This window comes from Nomia melanderi, chromosome 4 (assembly GCF_051020985.1).
Source record: "Nomia melanderi isolate GNS246 chromosome 4, iyNomMela1, whole genome shotgun sequence".
NCBI lineage: Eukaryota > Metazoa > Arthropoda > Insecta > Hymenoptera > Halictidae > Nomia > Nomia melanderi.
In genome coordinates, this window is record NC_135002.1 from 4,781,671 (window position 1) to 4,805,527 (window position 23,857).

At 48.2% G+C, this 23,857-nt stretch overlaps 1 protein-coding gene across 2 annotated transcripts in view; it reads right to left on the minus strand.

Moving 5' to 3' along the window:
• Positions 1 to 148: 148 nt before the first annotated feature.
• Atg17 (autophagy-related 17) overlaps positions 149 to 23,857 on the minus strand; it is a 60,800-nt gene continuing 37,091 nt past the window's right edge. The window contains exons 3-9 of one of the 2 annotated variants that reach the window (XM_031994286.2): positions 13,265 to 13,553; positions 11,877 to 12,819; positions 11,545 to 11,762; positions 10,350 to 10,968; positions 8,046 to 8,786; positions 7,015 to 7,974; positions 149 to 6,762 (exon numbers count right to left, since the gene is read on the minus strand). In XM_031994286.2, the coding sequence (XP_031850146.1) occupies positions 6,658 to 6,762; positions 7,015 to 7,974; positions 8,046 to 8,786; positions 10,350 to 10,968; positions 11,545 to 11,762; positions 11,877 to 12,819; positions 13,265 to 13,553 (3,875 nt within the window). In that variant the 3' untranslated portion in view covers positions 149 to 6,657. The remainder of the gene's footprint in view (positions 6,763 to 7,014; positions 7,975 to 8,045; positions 8,787 to 10,349; positions 10,969 to 11,544; positions 11,763 to 11,876; positions 12,820 to 13,264; positions 13,554 to 23,857) is intronic. The other variant, XM_031994288.2, reaches the window with a different exon arrangement.

The window sequence follows — 23,857 nt, forward strand, 5'->3', positions numbered from 1 at the left end:
TACCTAAAAATACTACATTGCTTATCTCATTATACCGCGAACCAAACAATTCACGATTTCATTAGACGCTAGCAACTATCGAAACAGCAAAAAGAAGTCGACGGTTCCAGGGAAATTGGTAGCCAGGTTCAAAGCACTCGAGTCGGCGTAGCTTGGAAAAAATTCACGTGGTTTATTCGTAATTTATTTATTCGTAACAGATACTCTCACGATCACAATTGTATGTACGTTATGTAATGTTATCATACACCTATTTTGCGTTACACTTTCTCGGATTACATGCGCGGTATTCATCTTTCTCCGTTAGTTTCGTTAAGTTTCATCGATCAGTAGCTGACCGCCTGTCGCGCGATTCGCTACGGCGAACCGCGGCGCCGCCGCGAGCGGCGAAACTCAAGGGAGACGAGAAACGGAAACGGGGCGGCGGGGTCCGCTCGAGCCCGATCGCCGAACGATCGACGGAGTCGCATCCGTTCGAAATCCGCGATAAGGATCGAGCTGGAATCCAAACTGAAACGCGCGTCGCCATTCCGCGCGAGGAGATCGCGCGGAGAAACTGACTGGAAAACGGCTAACCGAGAGACACCCGTCGGATCGTTCGTCAGCGAAGCCGTCTCGCGCGGACCCAGTTTTGGCTAGTGGATTCCTGTGTTCGCGCGCGGATCTGCCGCGCAACTGAGGGCTAAAAGTGACTCCCTAGGTGTGCATTTGTTCCCCGGAAGTGACGCGACCGAATTCACCGAAAGAATCCGCGAAGCTGCGCGCCGCGGGATCTGTTCGCACCGCGAGGCGCATCTGTCGAGCGGATCGAGAATCGTTCTGAACGGAACAGCTACGTCTTCCTCGTGAAAGTGGAACGGAACAAATCGGAAACGAAGAAGACCAAAAGAAAAGGAAACTTCGGCACTGTCGAAAGAAGCGAACCTAAAAATACACGTCGCCTAACGCTACTCTCTCTCTCTTCATTCTGCGTTCTTCATCATTCTTCCTTCCTGCTTTCGCTCAGCTCGTACGCGATGTACGGCGGACCTCTCGCGTATTACACCTCCGTAAGCGTATAAATTTTGGTCGGTAAAAAAAAGAGTATTTCTATATATTATATCGAATTACATAGTTCCTTTGTCGCCTATACACGTCGCGCGTAAAACAAACCGTATCGTTGGCTACGCTCGTATCGCAAGTCGCGGTATTATTCTTCATTTCTTCTGTTCTGCCTTTTTTTTGTTTGTTTTGTCCGTTATCACCCTTTCGTTCGCAGGCGCCAGGCAAAGAACGGGGGAGAAACGTTCGGTTTCGTTCGGAGAATCGCTGGAAAGATCGAAACGCGACTCCGTTCGACGCTCGTCGCTTCTCTCCTCTCGCGATCGCGCGTCGGATCGATTTTCTCTTCTCTCCCCGTTCTTCGATGATCTCTCTCGTTTCGAGATTCGCGAAACTCGCGGTGTTTCCTTTCTTCTCGCAGCCGCACAGCTATCGTAACCAGGCACGTTGTTTTGATATTCGGTTCCGCGAGCACGCGCTTCGGACCAACGAGAAATCGGGGAACGTCGAACGCGACGCGAAATCATCGTCGGAAAGGGATTCTCGGATCGTCCAGCGTTCGGAACGGTGAACGGAAGTCCTCCGATTTCGAGCGTTCTCCGGACGAGGAAACGTTAGCGCGTCGTTGAAGAAAATGTCGGGTTGCTGCGCAAGTTTTCACTGGAAATGAGCCAACGCGTCGATTTCCAACAGACACGAGATTGCAAGGAAAGGATAATTGAACACTTGTTCGAATGTTCGATTACTTTCAGGTCACATTCTTTGGTTCCTGTGAATTCGGAAGCATACGAGCGAGAACTGACGGGACGTCGCGCGCTGGTTCAAGAGAGTTTCGTAAGATGTGGGTGGAGCTTCGCGTCGGGCGCAGCTCGGACGAAATGGAAGAAACGATCATGTATAGCACCACACGCTTCCAAGATAAAATCAATTGGCTAATTACACGTAGAAAACTCTCAATCTTTCTTCTTCTGTTCGCTCGATCGAAGTCACGCCCACACGTTACCAAACGCTGTTCTTCGCGGAGACACGAGCCGCCACGCGAAAGCAAGAAAAATCCAAACGTGAACTCGTTTCGGTAATAAATTCGATCGATTTTCATCGTAGAAGGCACTACTCTCTTTTATTATTCAATGGACAAAAGTGAGAAATAAAAGTTTCAACGCACGATACAGGGTACTTCGGAGCTGAAGTTACAAATTAAATACCGCAACTTCTCCGCGATAAACGCGGGACTTCCGCAGCAACCGGGCCGTGCGAATCTTCCGAGGGAATTCGCCGGCTTTGATTCTACTAGAAACTTTCACGAATGGATGCGGCGCGAAGAAACTAAACCGATTGCTCCGATCTTCCGTTTGTTCTCGATTACATCGATTAAATTCGAGGAAATCATCCGTCGAATCTGCCTCTTAGTCCTATCAACGAATCCTGAAGAGACTTTGCAACTCCGAAACGATTAAACGAAAGTGAAAAAAGGGTGTGTTGCGGAGTCGCTTCCGTGAATTTCCGTCAGATCAAGGTCCTAAAGATCAAGATATATATTCAAAAATGTATTTCACGCGTTTCTTCGACTCGAACCGATCGATCGATCCGAGACTAAACGACGAGAGCAATCTCCAGTTTCCACGCGAAGGGACGAGGATGTCGAGGTAGCTGTCGGTGCATAAATTGCAGCGTCGAGTGACCGTCTAACGACGTTGCAGTTAAATGCTCGTCCAGCGTCCCTCGGGACAAGGTGCAGGGTTACGCGAATCAACGCAGTTAACACTGGAACTACCCAGTGAATTGGCTTCTGAATTTTTCAATGGAAACTCCGAGAATGTATCTACCGAGATTTAAATTGATTTATAATTCAGTTCGATGACTAAACTGCTCTATTCGTTTCTCGGAGAAGCATTTGCTACCTTATCAATAATTGTAAAAGGATTTGCGAGCAGATCATTTTGACCCATTCGACAGTTCTAGTGCTACCTTATGAATAATTGTAAAAGGAGAATTTCGGAATCGTTTCGACCCATTTGGTAGTTCCAGCGTTAAATACGGTGTACCTAATTGTACAGTGTTCGTACGTTCTACGGATCGGTTGGTGTAACTGTGCAGAGAGTGACGGCTCGAGCGGCCCCGAAGCTGTCTCTGTTCGTTGGCCCTTCGAAGCTGCGAAGAAAATTGGACTAATAGGAACCGTGGATCGCGTGCGCGTGCACTCGGCTCTCGCGTGAGCGTAAAAAGAGCGTCTCTATGGTCTCGAAATAACGGGAACCGGCATCGCCTCGTTCCCGATCACCTTAACGTACAGGATATGCAAAAACGTGCGGACAAAATTTGTATATTGTATATCGACGAGTTCAGCGGATGATGGAAGTACATACGAAGTCGTATCTGTAAACGCCCCCGAGGATTTTCGTCGGTCGCGCCGAACCGTTGATTGAAAAAGTGGACCGGCCGCTCCCGCGTAATCTCTCGCGAAAGGAATTCGTCGCTTTCCTGAGAAAGTTCACACTCGTTGGATTACTCTTAAAAAGAACGAACCGTTTAAGTCTACGCGAATCGTGTCACTTAACTCTACCAAATACGTCGTTGCGAAGCGTTAAAAATGAGAAACACATGCTAATCGGTAAAACCAAAACGAAACCGATTGTCTACGGCACACTTACATTCTACCGAATAAAATCAGAACGCTATAACCTACATTCCGTTCAAAGGGAAACAAAATTTTTGCAAACTTTCAGTCTTACAGGTAACTTTCGAACGCCAGCGATCTCTCGATCGAACAACAAGATCTTCCCAGACAGGAGTTCATATGTATCTGCACCAACCACTCGTTCCCTGAACGTACTCGATCAATTTTTCTCCGAACGTCCCCGAGGAGAACGCGACCCGCCCTCGATATGAGCTACCGGGTGGACGAAAAACGGAGGATCATCGTACGACGGAACCGAAAGATCGAAGGTACTGTCCGACGAATGAAAAGCAACGCTCGATTTCTCGTGCACAGTGTGTCTCTTGGCGAATCGACGCGACGACAGATTGACGATCGAAGCTTCGCGGGAGGGACGGGGGAGGAGATGTAGCTGTGAGAAGGGGCGAGGCGTGGGTGTCGGAGGAATAAACCCGCGCCCGGTAAAAATTCGTGCTAAATCCGTGCATAATGCGTGCGTGTTCCGCGGGTGCTATTTTTCACGTTTCGTTGAAGAAAGAGGAATCGTTTAAAAATGGGCTACGTTGCGCTACGTCAGAAGCAGGTGCGCCGTTCTCTCGACAAGCTCGAGCTACAACCTACCAAAAACGATCGTTTTGCTTCGTCTTTTATCTTACTTATCAGCATCTTTCGGCGGGCCACCGTTGAACGCGGGCGGCGTCGCTCGAACTCGAAAATTCGGGTAACGGCGAGCGAGCGTGCGAGCGATCGGGTCCGTCCCCGGAACCCGCCCGGCGACGCCCGGCGTTCCGCGCGAGGAAAAAAGCGGAACGGAGCCGGAACAGCGCCCGACCGGATACCGGGTCGTCGCTCGCCGCGCCCCAAGGAATTAAGATTAACTAACGACTAAGTAGTGAAAACGTCGAGTCTAACGATCACAGCTATTGTACGATACTATGAGTGCTTAAACTGTCGCGGAGAAACGATAATAGTGGTAAACGGTACGGAATCGGATTGATCAAAGAACGGACCTCGCGAGTGATCTGTCGCAAGGAAGCTAACTCGGTGTTTTCGCTTTTCTTTTTTTTTTTCTCGCTCCTGTTTTCTTCTCCGTGGTGCGCTCTCAATATTCTCTCGGGTCGGATCGCGTTCGGGCGAGCCTCGACCGCGCTCCGACGCGGAACGAATGGAAAAACGAAATCGTACGGTGGAGGTGATCCGCGTGTACGCGTGTATACGTGTGTCCTGTTGTGTTCGTTCCATGTTCACTGCGCGCGGCTTAGAAAATTCATATCTCTACGAAGAGTTTGCCTCGCATCGGTACCTCGGAGACCTAACGTTTCGCCGGACAGCGTCGTGCGTCGACGAAGTGAGGAGCGTGCCGCGTGGTAGCCCCGATCGCGTCCGCCATCTTGGGCAGAGCTTAAACCCCGTCGCCGTTCTGGTTCGAAGGTTTAAATAACGGTTCCGTGCGAGATCTTCTTAGTCGGATTTGCTAAGAACTGTTTCGGAACGCCTGGCCGGCGTTCCACGCACATCTTTGAACCGATTTGAAGCGATAAACTTCGAACCCGACGAGCCGAGGGTTGACGACCGACGTTCGCTGATACCGTTCGTGGTAACAGAGGAGAATTCGCGTGGACCACGCGGCACCTCGCTAAACGAAATCGTCGGTAAAACGCGGTCATCTCCAAATCAAACAAACTCTCTCTTTCCCTCTAACGTGCCGCGAGGACTGCACAACGCGTTCGCACGAACCGCTTCGTTTTTCTTTGCTTCTCTCGTTCGTCTTTCGCGTGTTCTTTTCTCTTCGTTTCTTCAGAAAAGCCACCTTAGGACCTACGTATAACATCGTTACGCGAATATTGCACGCTTGGTACGACGGAGCACACACGTATATATTATATATCACGTATATAATATATAATATATATATATTTATATATATGGTATATAGAAAGTAACCGTATGTAGTCGTTTACCGTTTCCTTCTATCTTTTTTGCGATTTTTTTCATATTTTTTGCTTCTTTGTCTCGCTAACTGCACGTTTGTTTCTTTGTAAAACTTACTCTACTACGATATATTTTTTTTTTCGTACTTCTTCGTCTTCGTATCTTTTTTTTTGTATGTTTTCTTCACACGGTGCAAAGATAATAAGAATAATATAATAGTAATAATTAATTGATAATTCATAGCTTCGAATCGAGTCGCGGAACGAGGAAGTTTCACTTCGGTGTCCGAAATTAAAGTGAAAAAATGTTCTACTCTCCTTCTTTATCTCTTTCTCTCCCTCCCTCTCTCTCTCTATCTCTCTATCATTGTATCTCTCTATCTTTCCCTCTCTCTTTCACACTCTCTCTCTCACTCTCTCACTCTCTCTCTCTCTCACTTACACATTCGTTCAATATCGAATTACAAGAAGAAGTATCGTCGATTACGTTAGTAGTATTATCTTATCTTTCACCCTTACTCTTCTACGTCATCTCTCGCATTCTCTCGCTGCCGTTCGCTCACGTTCAATGTTTGTGTCTCGTATATGAAAAAGAAAAACAGAGGAAAAAGGAATACAAATCATCGTTTACACTTCACAGCTAACCACAGCATTCGGCAATTATATGTTTCACTCGTTTTAAAAATTATTTATATCACAATGAAACGCCAGCGCATCCTCCTGATCGTCTGATCGCTTTAGCGTGCACCACACCATTCGGGCGGCCCATACCTTCTTTATCTATCGAGAAAACGTTTCTCCCTGTTCGGTGGCGTTCAGGATGCGTCTACAGGCTCTGGCAGGTTTTGGCCTTGATCCGAAGGATCGGTATCCGGATGGTCGCGAGGATGATGATGTAAGCTGGTGGACCCACGTCCCGAACGCACCGTGCCCTACAGGACACTGTCCATCCGTTGAACGTGAATCCGGGGGTTGCAGCGTGTCTAATCAAGGCAAGAATCAAAGGGTTCCTCTGATGGGTGAGGACGTTTACTGCTGCTGCATACTCGTCGACGGTGCCGGGCTGTTGCTCACTGATTTCATTCGCACGCGGTAGAACTTGGTGCCACGTAGCACATGGTATCTATTCTCGGACTGGAAAGAAAACATTTCGTTAGAGAATCTATCAGTATAAACAATATTGTTCTGCAAAGCTATAGAGATCAAGTATGAAGTCATTATCCTCGAGAAGATTGAACAATTCTTTCGAACAATTTAGGTAATACTTTAGAAAAGATATTTCTCAAAAGGAGTATTAAACCTAAGCGATCAGCTCTAAAGATAAGTTACTTAATTTCAAGCTTTAGCCGTTTCCAGGGTTAACCTATTCCACTTGAAGTACCTCACCTTTTTAGCATGACAGTATTCTTTATCAACAACCTCAGCGATAGTCTGAATGCTCTTAGGCGTCCCATCAGGATTCAAGCCCAAGTCTAGCGCGGCGATACAATCCGAGTTCAGGAAATAGAGGGTCGATGATTCCTGATAAATCGTGTAGTTCTCGTACGTGGGGTCCCAAAATACCAGCACCATGTCCCCTGTTTCGCAGCTGGTTACAGTGATGCGACCCCGGCGCTTCAGCATCATCGCGGTCTTCTTCAGCTGCTTCCGCCCGTAATCCCAATACGCCATGCACATGCATTGCGGCTCGGTACCGGTCGCTCGACTGGGCCCTGACTCCGCTACCACCGAGACCGAAGTGTTCATCTCCTTCTCGCGGATTTCAGTGGATGAAGAAGCCTCGGGAGTCGCGAAGGTTCTCCTCGACCTTTCCTTCACCAGCTCCACTTCCAGCCGGACTTTGTCAGCTTCCAAGGCTTCTATCTCCGCCTCCACCGAATCCCTGCTCTCGCGAAGCTGCTGCAGCTCAGCGTTCAGCCTCTTGTTGTCGTTCTCCAGCATCTGCAGTCTCCTAGATAGGCAAGTCTGATCGTCGTTCGCCTCCAGCCGCACTTTCTTCGACTCCGACACCTCTACCTCGTCTTTGTCGGGCCTCAGACCCTTCAGCACTTCTTGCACGTGACTTAAGCTCATCTCGTCCGAGATATTCTTGAACTCCTCCGACTCGATTACTCTCCTGATGGTCGTCTTGTAGTGTTCCAGCTCTTCCAGAAGCGCGAACTCTCTCATCCTGTACATCTTCACTTCGCGCTCCTTATCCTCCACCGCTTGCCTGGCTAGCTGCAGCTCGAGATCCACTTTCGCCATGCAGGCTGCTCTCTCTTTCTCCACCGCTGTTCGAACGGCTATGTGCTTCTCCTTCACTTGCGCTAGGATGCGGAAACCGAGCTCCATCACGTCGAGTCTCTACAAGGAGCAAACGATGACGTTAGTTTAGTTCCTCGGTTAAGAATATCATTCGATAATCATCAACTCACCTCGATCTTCTCAAAGCTGGAATCACTGGGACTCCTCTCCATGGCGGGCGCGGAGATCTGCTTGAATCGGTTCCTGATGGTCTCCAGCTCGTTCTTGTACTCCATGTGCAACATGTCGGTAGCCTCCTTGACCATCCTCTCCTGATCGTTCCTGGCGGTGTTCAGGTTCTCCTCCAACTCGCGGATCCGATCTTGACACTGCGTGACAGAGTTCGTCAGAGGGGCGATCTCCACGAACCTTTCATCGTTCACCTTCTTCACGGCTGCTTCCTTCGCTACTCGCGCTTGCTCCAGCGCCTCTTCGAGCTGTTGGTGAAGGCGCGTCTGCAGATTCCTCATCTCCGTCTGCTCGGACTCGAGCTTCTGTCGCATAGTGGTCACCAGGCGTTCGTGCTCCGACAACTCCGTCTCCTTTTCCAGCAGATTCCGTTTCAACGTGCAGATCTCCTCTTCCCGGCTCTGGATCAGCTTCTTCACGTCCGCCATTTCCAGCTCGTGGTCCACCGTCAGCTCCTGCTCGCGTTCGCGGAGACGACGATCGCATTCGCTGGAGTACAAGGACAACGCCTCGCGAACGCGCTCGATCATCTCGGTGAGATTGCTCTTGTCCTCGCCGGACTGGTTCCTCAGAACGGACAGCTCCTGGCGGACCGAGGTCATCGCCTCGCACACCACGGTTTTCATCGTCTTCAGGATCGAACGCAGCCTCTCCGCTTCCTCGCGAGTGTTGCCGAGATTCTCCTGAAACGTTGATCGCCGGAGACGTTCCGATGAGAAACGACGAATGATACTATTGCGAGGTGTGTATCGGGGGTGCGAGAACACGTGATTGGCCGTATCGAGGATCAGCGAAGATACGCTAAGGACTGTTGGCACGTTTGTGAATTCTACAGTCTGTAATATGAACTTCTCTAAACTTACAGATCCGTAATACGGACTTTCTGTGAATTTTATCATTCGTAATGCACGGCTTTATAACAATGTTTATCGTTTCTCAACAGCCACTCGGTGTACCTTCGTCGCGACACCCTCGTTGCTTCGTTATTTAGTTATCTGTGATCGGTGAGAGGATAAGTCGGTTAGTTGTTTAGGAGCGGTACGACAACTCTGATGTAATGTAAGTAACAAAACCCCAAAAAGAACACTGTGCCCGATGAACAACAATGATGAAAGAGTCACGCGCCACACCGTGAGTGTGCGAACAGTTCGGTTAGCATTCTGAGAGAACGAACTCGGTGAGTCAAACAGTATATATCTCGGGGACAGAAAAGTGTACACTTTCGGATCGGGGGGAAATGGGATACGAGTGCGACGGCAGCTATCCTGTAATTAAAAAAAAATTAAGACACACGCACTCACGCACGACTTACACGCGGTGGGGATTGCTGCTACATGTTGGAAGAGGGTTCAACTACCGGTCAAAAGATAAGGGGCCAAAAACGTAGGGGAGGTTTTTACACATCAACGGCAGAAAATGGCAGGCAAGAGATACATACCGACTTCTCGGGGTATACATACTTGCATAAAGTCAGCGCTAATAGATTGGCTAGCGAATGTAAAGACAATGACAACGAAAGTACCTAGAAACCACAGAAAGGGAGAATAAGTGGGGAGAAATCGAGGCAGGGTCGAGCAAGACGGGGATGCAGGATCACACAGAACGGATACATAAGATAGACACGCTCTAAAATCAGGGCAACCAAACTGCGGGTCCCAACGAATAGAGAAAGGATACACACAAAACGTTTCTATACACTTTACAATCATAAAATAAAGTACTCCTGAAAGCATGATTATGACTGATCCGTATGAAACAGAACCTTCTACACGTTTAATCTTCTTCCAAAGTTCCTCCATACTCTACTGTTAATACATTATTATCCCTTGGTAAAACCAGATGAATATCCAATGAAACATTTACCATCCACAACACGTACGTAGTGTTAGTAAACGATGATTCAACGATCACAATTATCCGCGTGAATTTTATACCTTCAACGTACAACTCGATCGAAATCGAATATTCCCCGGACGCTCCTCGCATCGGCGAAAATGCAAGGGACATTCACAAAATGTTTGACGCGAAGGTGAAACACCCTGTGCCCCGGTACACAAGACATGGTTCCCGGATCAGAATGAGACAAGTTGAACCGCAGTTCTAGATGGTAGACGAGTATAAGCATACAGTATTACAGTGTAACCATCGGACAAGGCGGGCCTGGGGGGTAAATCAGATTTCAAGGTAGTGGAACGTTTACGGCTACGACTACGAGGTCTGTTAGCGAGCTGTAAGTCGTCCAGTACCTGGAGAAGGGAAATGATAGCCTGATGGTGGCCGTCGACAGGATGCTCGCTGAGACTGCTCGGCAGGGACTCGTCCATGTAAAACTCAGTACCCATGAAGTCGGTTGCGCCGACCCCGACCGATGGACTGCTGCCGCCACTGCTGGACAGCTGGTTCCGTTGATGCTGCTGGCCGTCGCACAACACGGACGGTGTCAGGGGAGAAGGATTCGGGCTTAGGGAACTCGGCTCCTCGGCCGCCGTCGGCGGCGGCTGCTCGCTATATTTGGAAAGACCGTTCGCGGCGCGATGGAGCGCGCAGCTCGACTCGACGTTTTCCGCGCACTCGGTGAGGGGGCTCAGCTGGGACGGCCGTTCGCTGACGGACAGGCTAGGGAAATGGAAGGATCCGGGCTCGCTTGACGAGGACGACCGGTTCGTCAGGTCCACGACTTTCGAATTTAGCGGGGATACGTTAGTCGAGGTGGAGGAAGAGGGGGACACGCTTCGCGAGGCACCAACCTCCAATTGTTTCTGACGCATTTGTTTCGCGTCGTCGAACGACTCGAGTTTCGAGTCCGCGGCCCCTTGCCCGATCTTCTCGAACTCCTCGGTGTCCGTCTCCGATTCGAAGCCACCCCTACAGTGACAAAGGATTCGATTAGCGATGGGAAACGTGGAAAGTATGTACGAGATCCTCTACATAAAGGATTTTATGCGAATTACCTAGTACATTCCTTTCGCTCAAAGCAGCTTTGGATTTTAATGTATGTTTGCGAGATAATGGGACAAAGAAATGACGTCATATTAACACGTTGCATACCGCACGATTTCATAGAGTAAAATACATAGAATGGAAAGAATATGATATTAAATCATTTGATTGAATCGCATTATTATTGCACGTTGATCTATCTGAATGTTACCGCATTAGGTAGCATTATATATAATGTAGGAATCTTTTAAAATAATCATCGTTTAATTAAGTGAACTATAGTAACTAGATTTGGTTGGGGGTCATCGGTGACTGCCATGACATTCAACGTGTTAATAGTCTTCCATTTGTAAACTGTATGCTCCTGACGTGCAAAGATACATTAAAATCGAAGAGATGCATCCCTCGCGGGTACACTGCTCTTTAATATACAAAAACCAGTTGTGAAACCCGCCTCGTACGAGCAAAACCGCGTTCCTACTTCGTTTTATCGTCAGGTACCTGTCAGACATCATCGGAGCCCTGGTTCGTTCTTGTTCTTTAACAGCCACGTCCACTCTCATGGAAGTACTATCTTTCTCCTTGTTGCCGTCGGTACTGGCCTCTGTGAGACTCTTCGACAAGAAGAACTGGGTGATGCTGTTCAAGTCCGGCGACGACACGGCGAGCGCCAGGTCTGGCAGCTGCGATCTTAGCGACTCCATGTCTTCCACCGTCAACTGCAACAGAAAAACGTCGTATGAATCATTGATGTTTGCTCAGTTAACTCTAGATTCAGCTTTGGGTCAAGCTGCGAGACATTGTATCCGAAGATAGTTCACAGCGACTAATACCTTTGGCAATCCACTGTCGAAGACGGACGGTGCCTGCGTCGCGAAAGGCGGCGGCGTATCCTCCAGCCCCGGGAACAGCGTGTTCAAGAAGTGTCCGTCGAACTTGCTCTGGAACTCCCTCCGACGGGCCAGTTCCTCACTGTGCACGGTGAGCAGCTGGCACGCCAGGTTGCTAGCCCAGACCAGGAACGCCTGGGAGAAGGTTCGCCTCCGGACAACTTCCGCGACCGCGTTCATGTACATCTGCGGCGCGAGGTGGATCTGCTGGAGAACCTCCAAGTGTCTCCTGAGTCGTTTCAGGCTCTCGTTGTACATCATCAGCTTCCTGTCCACCTCCATCATCTTGTTCTCCACGTACATGATCCACTTGAGCCGATGGTAGATGTTCACCGACAGCTCCTCCTTCGCTTTGGTACACCTGCGCCGGATGTCCCTCAGCTGATTGTGATTCTGCAGCATCACGAGCAGCTGGCGTCTGTGGAAGGTGCAAAGGTCCGGCAGCACGCTGGCGTCGCCCAGGTTGCTCACGCGGCTCTGATTTTGGAGGAAACCCTGCGCGAGCTCCCCCTGGTCCTGAACGAGCTTCTTGGTCTGCGCCATGAGCTGCTCCAGCGCGAACAGCCTCTCCCCGAGACCCTTGATCTCCTTCATGTCCTGCTTGTTCGCGCTGTCTATCGCCGCGTTCACCTCCGCCTTCAAGGCCTCCATCATCCTCTCGTCGAACTGCTCCAAACCTCTGGAGCACTGCTCCGCGACCTGCTCTAGACTACTCTGATTGTCTTTCGCCGAGATCCACCGAAGTAAGCTGAGGACCTCTTCCCTCCCGTCCCCGTCCTTCTCCGACTGGCTCGGCTGGTCCTCGGGACTCAGCAGACCCTCTGCCTGGGCCCGCAACGCTGGTAGGATTGGGATCTTGGACAGCATCTCTAGATCAGCGTTAAAGCTGCGGAACAGAAGCAGAAAATCCCGCGTTAGATGTTACCAACTACACGAGGCAAAACAATCTGAGACGATTAGTCAAAGAGCATTCTCAAGTTTCTTGGTGTCGTTAAGTGTAATTGTCACGGTGTTAGCATAATGTTGTTGTAGTTTACAGACGCTGCGTCGGTGTTACCTGTCGGAGGATCTCGTTGCGATAGGATGCGCCTGTAAGCGATCTAGGTACCTTAAGAGTATCTAAATAACGCGTGGGCCGGTGTAATGTGTAAATGGTTTATTACACAAGCCGTCCGAGGATGGATAATAGGATTGTAATGGAAATGGCGGTTTCGTATAGTTTCAAGGCACGGATAAGTGTTTCATTCGTTCCGAACAACTTCTTAAGTGGCTATGAAACACAATACGAGGCTTCTAATGGAATCACGTGAAGCGAGGACACGTTTACTCACTTCTGAAGTAGCTCCATGTGTTGCTGCCTCTCCGAGAGGTAAACGGCGAAGCTCTGCTGCAGGACAGCGGCCCGGGACTGGAACATCTGCGTGATGTCCTCCAGATTCGCCACCACGGCGGCCCAGCCCTGTTGCTGAAGGTGCTGGTCGTGCACCAGCCTCTCGCAGATCCTGGTTTGCCCCCCAGCCAATCCGCAACACTGCTGAGCCAATTGCGCCCGAGCGACGAGGGTCTGGTAAGTGGCTGGCATCGCCAGCGAAGCGTCGATTTGGCTTTGCAGATCGACATCTGTAACAAGGAAACAATGAAGATGTTGTTAGTATTACTGCCGAATATTGAGAATAATAATAACAATAACGTTATCATTACAGAAACAGAGGATTCATTGTATCCGACCGAATACTAGAATTATCTCGAATTCTACCGCTGTCCGAATGCTCCGAGTTCTGCAGTCTATTTATTAGCGCAAGAATCCAGGACGACCTACACAATACGTGACCGATGATAGAAAGTAGAACGTAAGGCTGCCACGATTGAAGTTTCGTTGTTTTAAAGCCGCGTAGGTATAATGCGGCGAGCGCAGGCCAGAACATAGACCGACAGTGAATCGGAGTATGGATTTCGGAGCCGAATGCCTATCACGGCTGCATATACAAACATGTTTGGCCATTGGGATCCGAGTATCTTGTAACCTAGTTGCTAGTTTTGGCACGGATAGCGACGGACGATAAAGTGGGCGGGAACTCGGACCTTTGACCCTTGCGAGGCGGGTATTCTAGGCTACGATACGCATTTGGATCCGTCATAATCAATTCTTCCGTTCCCTCCGTTCATCTAAATCTAATCCAACCGACGATATAGGTCTACAACCTGGAGAATCGGATGAAGCCTTCGAAAGGCAGCTCGAAACAGACCCGGTTTGATTATAGATCGAGAGGTCGGTACAGTCGATTCTCGTAGCGCGCGCTAATCTGTAGGGTCTGCTTTCTATTCCTCGTCTATTTTCCTGGTGGAAGAGAGGCTTAAGGCGAACTGGCCTCATCCGCCGGAGGCAATTGTCGCCCAACCAGGAAGCCTGGACGGCGTAATTCGCTCGCACAGCCGATCCGCGGATCCAGGCTATGACGTAAGGGCACTGAAACGGCGCGAGCCGTGCCCGCGACCTTGAGTTTTCATCGCGTGCCAAGATTACGTTGGCGAAGCTCGCGTCGATCAATTATATGCCTGCCATTTAACGCCGAGAGCCGACCACTCGAACGCCGCCGCCGCCGCCGCCGCCGATACCGTCCACCCTGTTCACCGTGTTTTCTTTCGCCGTCTATCGATCCGCGGGGGTCCGGTTTTACGACCCGGCGGTCAACCGGAGCCCGCGACGCGGCTTTTATCCTCGTTAAGCGAAACAACTAGTGACAAGCTTGCCACAGGAGACGGGACACCCGCTGATCCTAATCAGAAGCTGCCTGTTGGACGCACGGACGAGGCTAACGCATTTCGCGACGAATGACGCGACTGCGCATACGTATCTGTTACATGCTATCGCTGTATTAACCCCTTGGCGACGGCAGAATCTCGCGTCAACGCGTATTTCGAAGACAGTGAGTTGAAATCGTGGAAACGCTGAATTCAACTGAATTAAATAATCACGTTTATAGAATATATGACTGACGGAAGATGTGATTGTTGAATTCGAATTCACTTGTATCAGATCTAAGATTCGATGCAATTGTTAATAACATTTTATGGACGCTAATGGTACATAACATTTTTAAATCGCTTTTAAACGCCAACAGTAGACGGGGGTTAAGGGTTTGCGTCGTACGAGAATATCCCAAGATTGCAGATGCCAAGATTTATCAGATGTTCGCGCGTTGATTGGTGTGTCGTCTGATAATTGACGCTTCTGAATTGTTTGCAAAGAATTAGAATATGTGGGATCATTGAAAATCTTTGATAGCGTCATTAGCTCGATAGTATTGTAATGTAGTAACTATGCCACTGAATAAAAGATAATCGGACCGAGTTTATTTTCGCAACAAAGGAAAGGGTGACACATAAAACGCAACGTGTCAATGCAGTCCGTTTTATTTTCGACTTACTGCAGACGTTATCGATGGATCGGGAACTTCGTTGAACTGCAGTTTCTCGAAGTTCACCCGCAGAAGTGTGAAATTGCATAAGCTTCCGGTCTAATTATCGCTAAACCGCAAGTCGCATATTAATGTGTGTTTGCTCGTATAGTTTTCAGTTGATACATAACAATTTTCGTGGACCGGCGAATTATATAATCCGGCGGACGCGCCGCGGGACGCATTAAATATTCAATACATTCTCGGTGGCGATAATTCTTATAAACTGAAATTCAACGCGGCCGCGGAATGCGTTAGCATTATCTCGGTTGCCGGGTCAGATAAAACTTTCAGCCGCCCGGCTAGAAAGAGGGTCATTCTACCTCGAAATACGCATTCAGGAACACGGAGCGTCATTCTAACCGCAAAATTCAATTTCCATGAGATACTATCTGAAGAATCTCCAAAGAATTTTCACAACGTTTATTCGTAGAAGTGATCTCTCCAATAAAAGACGAAGCTACGCTACTGCCGCATTACCATCCGCAACTATCGGACACGCGAAAACAGTCGCTACCAAAATTCCCGTCTAACCGAATCCAATTTACCGGAAAGTATAGCCGACAGATGCTCGAGTACGCCGCGCCGCTGGATTCCGCTGTGTACTCGACGGAAAACCGAGAAAGGAAAATCCAGGTTACTAACATTATTCGAACAATTGACCCGTTTAGCGCGGAGGACGGTCGGATTCCCAAGCCGCGGCCGGTTGACCGAAATCCATCCGGGAGTACTTTCCCACTGGTTGCATAATATAAAACAACGGCGAGGGGAGGACAGCAGCGGAGCGTGAGCCGAATGAAAGACAACAACAAAGACACAGGGCAGCAGAAAGAGGAATGCGTTGCACAACTGTTGGGCACAATGTATCGATTTTATGCGGGCGTTCTACGGTCCGAGCTTCTCTTTTCGACGCGCGCGTAAGCCGTCCGGGTGGTTCCGGTATCCTTGGGCCGTAAAAGGACGAACACGTCGATCCATTAGGGTGTAAAAAGGCCACGTCGCGGAAATCGACGAGCTGCCGGTGACACGGGCCGAAAACAATGGCGGAGGGAAAGTCGGGGAGGAGATAAACCGCGCCGGAACCTTTTCATTCCGTCGAACGAACGATTCACTCGCGCGACGCGTCGCCGCTAATTTGCATATTACGGCGTATACGATCGTGCCGCGATCGATCGCCTAATCGACCCGCGACTTCCTCAACACTAGAACTACCCGTGTGAGTCAAAATGACTGGTTTCAATTGTCTTATTTCGCTATTGATATCTTAAAAGCATTGAATATTCGAAATGACCTTGAAAATAACTTCATTTGAATACTATACTGAATGCCTGAAGACCGAAAATAATCTATTGTCACAATTTTTATAGAAATTACATATCAATCGTGTTAAATCCTCGGTAGTTCTAGTGTTAACGCGTTGAACGTATTGAAATGAAGAACATGTATCAAATTATTCAATTAACCTGCGTTATTGTCATTGCATATTTATCTTGCTACAGGTGACCGGATTGGGTGTAAATTAGAAACATTTTCAAACGATCGTCGTCTAAGCGAGCGAATTATAATCGATTTGATTGGAGTCACGTGGAAGTTTCGCATCTAGAATATAAAATTGCAAATGAATAATTTAATTATTCAAACAAACGGAGCTCAGTGCGCTGCAATTTTCGCTATGAAGATTCAGGTTTCTCTGTCGAGGGTCTCGAACACTTTGTAAAGTCCTCGCCTGCGAGGGGTTGAAACGCGGGAGGCAGCAGCGATGAGCGTACCACGACGCAAAACGGAAAAGCAAAGAAGCTAGGTGCAGGTAAACGATCACCTGTCGATTTAATGAAACGCAGCTGCGTCCGACATTATGCAGATCAGTGTTATACATATTCCGGGCGTGAGCAACGGTGAATAGACACGGCGGTAGGCAGGGACTAGACCTCACGTTCCCGACCCGCTGACCCCCGGCGATCTGTTTGCAAAATCGCGACCGATCCCCGTTCGGAATACTGTTTAAGGGGAAAACTGCGTCGCGAACGGACGCCGATTGACGCGACGACCGCGTGAGATCATCGTCGTCGCGCTGCGACGCAAAAGAAAGAGAAAAAAAATGAACGACAGGCTCGGGAATCGCGAGTCGACTGGTCACCTGCGCGGACTGTGATCGCGTATCGTGATCGCGCGGATGACTGTGCAATCGGTTCGGCGATTGACCGCCGCCGCCCCGCTAAATCGCCGTGCGAAGATAGACGCTTCCGTCGTCGGCCGGGGCGGACAGCGGAATTTCGTTGGCTTCCCTCGGGGCTCGCCCCAGCGAAACTCGATCCCGCTGATTTCAATTAAGATCCGCCTTGATTGACTTTGATTCCTCGATTCGGTTCCTCCGAAAGTTCCGTTGGTTCTTTGCGCCGACTGTTTCTGGATTAACATCGAAATAGACGTGGCTCGCGAGTCGAATGGATTCTAGGGCACGTATATTCGTTGGGCGGTTCGCGTACTGGGTGAATATTATTTACGAGCGTAGCTTTTCAACGGGAACACGGGACTCGAGGGGAGAATACGGACGAACGTTCATTGCGTTCACCGCGAGTCGGGGAACGCGATTTACCGAAAACAGACGTTCAGTGGAGTTTAATGAATCTTGAATTTTCTGTGTAAATCTCGAGGTAATTCGCGTCGCTTTAGGTAAATCGCGTTAAACGCGAATTGCCGTGTAAAAATTGCGTGCACGCGGGGAAACAACCGCGGCCGAGTCATTACCGACACATTACCACGATTTACCGAGACAAGCTGATGCCGACAGAGGGACGTAACCAGGTGTGTCCAATTTGTCCACGTTTATGGCCCGGCGGCGTAACAATGTACCGTCGAGCGTCGGGCGTAAAGACGATGCAAAATTCGCTTGTCGTACAGCGCGCGGCGTATAACGACGGTGACCTCTTTTAATCACGCCGTTGCATAAGCTTCCGGTACAGGGTTGAACCTGGCAAACAGGGGCCAAGAATTTCTCGGCACGACACTGAATTCCCAGAATATCTTAACTTGGACTAATGCTCCCCTTTTCTAATTATATATTCTACGCACCGCAAACACACGCCCACGCGTTCAAAAATTCTGGTCACGGTGGAGGAACAATATATTCCGTATATTAAACGCATTTCTGCGCGCCACCCTCCTCGTTGACCATAAACGACAATGTCGGCGCTGCGGCGGCTGAGAAATGGTTTTCCTCGATTCGCCGCGGATCGAACGACAATTTTATATGGACTGATCGACGAATCAAGGACTCAGCGCTGTATTCAAAACATCGATATTTTTGGAGCCATAAAACCTGTACGATAATACACGAAGCCATTATTCACTAAACTTGACCACAAACTCAAGCGATGAAATCTACGTTCACCGGTAGGTCCTGAACGGTATGCAAATTTTGCTCTAAATCTATCGAAGAACACCTAAACAGATCTCTTTAATCTCCACTTAACAATCCAGACTACCAACTGTCTAAATGCGTTAAAATTCCACTTTGTACCCCAAAAATGACACACATCTATTCCCACTAACATCCCCAAAAATGCACTTCCTCAATTTCGCCTTGAAATTTCCAACGTTCATCCCGTAAAACGGTAACTCCGATCGAACAGCAGCCAAGATCGCAGCCAGTACGAATGTTTATGCCCCGCCGTGCTTTATTAAAGGGTTAATGGGTCCCGGGCCACGCACCGAGGAGCATCGTGTGCCAGACAATTACGATTGCTCCTTTCATTCGCATCGGCCCTCGGACAGCTGATATACCAGCAGGCCGCGGCGATCATGAAAGCCGGCTGGCAGAGACCGTTCCGATGGAGCCGTCCGACGCATGAATGAAGAATCATAGTTGGCCGGTTGGGCCGCGATCCCATCTCGGGTGCGAAAACTCGGCCGGCCGCCTTTTGTCGCGCCGCGGAGGGGAAATCGGCCGGCGATCGCGTGCTTATCGCCCCGCGGAAGACGGAAAACGTGTGCGCGGTGACACGTGCGACGCGTGCATCCGCCGCGACGCGATTATCGGTCGATTCGCTCGGCCCGCGGTTTTCGCTTCTTCTTCCTCTTATTTCCGCGCGCGCGCGCGCGTCTCGCTTCCGCGGCTCCCGACTCGTTAACCGACACGGTTACGCAACCAGCCTCGCCATAATCGGGTCAGAATTATTTATCCGTCTCCGTTATCTCGCTTTTATTTCCGCCGATCTTGCTGCACGCGCCCCTTAACGTGAGATTGTAATGTGCACTTTTTCCTGATAATCGTTCGACGTCCGTCCGCGGGTCCTCAATTGGGGACGGAGATTATTTAACGGGGAGAGAGGGGAAAGGGAGAGATAATGGATGGAGAAAAGTAGTTTTATTGTCGTGATCTTGATCGAAAGGAAACAACCGACGCGATGGTGTTACATGTAACGATTGTTTGCCGGATACATCGATAATTGTTTCTGTTAACACTCGTTGCGTGTAGTTTGTATACAGATTTATCGTGCGAACCGATAAGATAAGCTGGTGTTTAGGAGATGATGAAAGGAATTTTCGGAAATGATCGAGTCTTATCGTAATTCGAGCGTAATGAGGACGAAGAGTGTAGTTCTATCGCGCTCCGTGGAAGAGGGATTTTTATAAATGAACGCGAGAATATGCGAGTGTGCGTAGATTCTCGGAGTCTACCGTGAATTTGAACTTTCTCGTAAATATATAGGTTCCTAACTCAACCTACTCGTTATTCGAAAACGCCCACTGTGATCGAATCCTGGATTCCAGGAATGAGTGTATGGATGATGTTAATTCTGAAGTAATTCCTGTGCAATAAGATGGACGCGATAGCAAGAATACAGGGATTATCTGGGTAACAGTATAATGATAAGCAGAGGAGAGAATTTACTTTCATGCCCACGAAAGTCGAGCGACTTTCAATGGAATTGCGGATCGCAGACGCGAGGGGAAGACCGAGGAAAAGTGGCGGGGCTCCGCAAAAATCGGACGCTGCGCATTGAAAATATACAACCGCTTCTAGAGATTCATCGAAGCCACTTCGCATCGACGTTCTGCTTAAAGAGCTTTCAACTCAAACGGAACTCGATGTTTTTCCAGCGGCTCTCGCATTTGTTAGCCGCAAGTCTTAACCTTTGTGCAGTGTTCCGGACAATCTGAATCGAAATTAATATCCCTTCGTTCGAGTATTCCTTTGTTCCACGGAAGTACGTGAATAAATCTATTGAATCCTTTTATGCAATTTACTGTAGACTGCAGTTATTGCATTCCATTAATTTAGTTCTAATTTTGATGCAATTCCGTAGTAACATCGCGAACGTAACGATTTCATCAGTGAAACATGAAAATGAGCATTGGGAAACTAAAATAAGTTTCTCAGACTCGTCACTTTGAAAATATTAGAAAATATTCTTTACTGCCACGTGTATCTTTAAAACTGATGTCAAAGAAGCAACTTTATTTTAGTAAAGATATTATTTCTCGCAAAAGGTGTTGAAAATAAGTGGTTAGGGACGCAGATAATTTTCTTTGGTCCCGAGGTTGTCTTTCCAGGGTTAATCAGGCAAACGCACCCCAAAGAACGTCGTATCCTCGTCAATTTCACGTGGACTTGTCCGAGCGAGTGCTCGTCGAGTGGTGAAAGTCACTGCCAAGCATTTTCGCGATCAAAATTGCAGCGGTTTTCCGCTTCCGTGGATCAACGTCACCTCCCACGATTTCCGCGGGGAACGGAAGGGAAAAAGTAAACTCGCCGCTGAGCCACGAGGCACGTGGAACTCTGCACAAATCAGACACTCAGCCCAGCGTTTAGGTACTCGAAAGGCAGAATTTTAAAACTGGAAGGAAATGGTACCGATGCAGAGGGTGTAAAATCATATTTCCTACAAGCCCCGCGGGCGAATGTGTTTGGAAAGCCTGTTCCGTTTGCTTTAATTTAAAAAACCGTCGAGTTTTCCTTCCATCGCGCTTTACTTGCTTAAAATATTGCCGAAGTAATTAAACTCACGGTAATAACTCCGTTGAAATTCAATATTTACCCTGTTTCTTTCCTCTTGCCGCGCGAAAATGTTACTGAAAATACAATAAACACCTCCTTATTGGTTTCCGTGTCGTTAATATCAGAAATATGTCGTTGCGACACTAGGTTTACTAGAAAATTTCCTGTCGCCTTCCATGAGTCCAATGAAACCTCTGCAGCTGTCTCCGTGAATGACCTGGGGTTAGGTTCTTGGCACCCCACTGTGAAACGCAAAACCAATAATATAGAAGGTTTCAACGGGGTGGCATGTACTGAAACGCTTAGAACTCCCGTTCGCCGCGTAACGAAAGCGTGTGAAGCACTAAAAACCGTGGACGCATACTTCTCGAAGTCGAAGATAGAAATACGACACTAGCTGGAAGACAACTTCGACTTAACTGTGCATTCTAACGAAACGTACCTTCGCGGAACAGCATTTCCCATGAATACCACCGGATTCGTACCATTTCCTCGAGATTAATATCTCATTAATAATCTTCGTCTGTCAACGATCTATTCATCGTCCATTACTATTAATTTTAATCCGTTCAAAAATCTGTTTGCAACCCATTAGTAGCTATTAATTTTAATCTATTCGAAAATTCGCTGACAGAAGTCAAAATTGATTTCAACCTCCGAGTGTAATACGGATCATCGAACATGATGAGGAGAGCGATGAAGGTATCTGTATTATTCAAGGAATTACGACAACGCCAGATGGCAGTCGGTTTTATCGGGAATATCCGAATAAAATCGCGATACGTCAAACTCGTTTCCTCCGCCCTTTGAATCTTCCATTCCGTGTCGCGAGAAAAATCCAACGATCAAGAAGCACGGGATCCGAGGAGGAAAACCCTCGCGCTACTAGAATAAACCTTCAAGGCTGGGATCCGGTCCAAGTATCTGATATACTGTACCTATGCATCGCGCCGCGCCACTGTGTATCCGCCGAATCTACGATCCGCTGTCAATAAATGATCGTAATATACGATGCAAAGCCACCGCGCGGCTCGCCGGAGTAAACGTACTATGTAGTAAACACGGCTCCCAAAGGACCACGGTGTCCCTCATCCTCCTCCGCCCCATATTTTCCGCGAGGCCACAAATTCACTTACAAAAGACGATGTAACCTTGTTTACGATACCCAATCAACCTACGCCGCTCGCGAACCTCTCAATAACGCCGGATCCCCTAACAACGGCCATGAAAGTTAATGCTAATCAGTTCATCTAGCTTATTTTCAATAAACAACCTTTTCGATACGCTTAATCAATCCTTTAACGTGACGAGCTCCAATCAACTATACACTGATACTGCTTATTGTTTCATAGATCGTATTCGCACAAGATTCACGCGTTTACGTTGATTATATTCAATGGATAGCTAGAAGGCAAACAGTTCTAGGTACGAAGCGATGAAGAAATCAGATCGAATGAATTCTTTGCACTGGAAAATCTGTCGATAGAAGTAATCAACATTTTCCGATGCGATATAGACGATATTCTTTGAAACTAACTAATGAGCAAATATACATCAATCGAACCAAGTTATTTTATCTGAACATTTCACATATTGATGTATTATACTTAACCCTATTCCAGATGGTTTTGTAATCCATCAGCAACTGCAACCAATTTTTATAGTATCCCTAGCGAAAATGAAAAATGCTATAACATTTCTTAGATCTTTTATTTTCCTTGTTAGTGCAAAATTTGGATATGTGAAAAATCGAATAATTGCAGGGTAGTTTCTTTAAGATTCATTCGAATATCCAATATTATTCCTGGTGCAATGGAGCCTACAGAGTTCAAAGGGTTAATATTATACATATAAGATTATAGAATGTTGCTATACAACGAGTTAAAGAGTAAAACGTAAGCAACGGCTATTTTCTCCGGTTAGCAGATCAAAGGGTCTCATTAGCACATAATAAAATCATTTTCTCCACCGTTGAATCTCGACCCGATGGAAGATAACCCTGAAGCCCCTCGCGGTACTTCCGGTGTTTCCCTTTATCCTATCAGAGCGAGCGCGCGAGCGGCTCGCAAACAAAACCACCGAGATTCTGGAATCGCGGGTAGGAATGAACGCGAAAACATATTTTTCTGCGGTTTAATCTGCCGGCCGGGGTGGCAGCCGGCGAAAGGGGTGCGATAATCGTCGCCGAACAGATTTCTCGCGGTAACAATGAGCATCGTTGTGCGCAGGGGGAAATAGTATCGGCCGTCTAAATAAAACCCGGCCGATTGGTTATCGACAGCTAAATAAAGAATATCGGCCCGGCTCGATGCCGAGTGCCAGCGTGGATGCTTTATTGCGTGCTCCCCGTTTGGCTTCCGTTGCTCTTTAACACCTAGCCGAGCCGATTTCCATTCATTTTCGGGTCACCAAGCTCGGCCGTTGCTCGCCGTTGCTTCCTTCCACTCGAGCCGATCATTAATTTA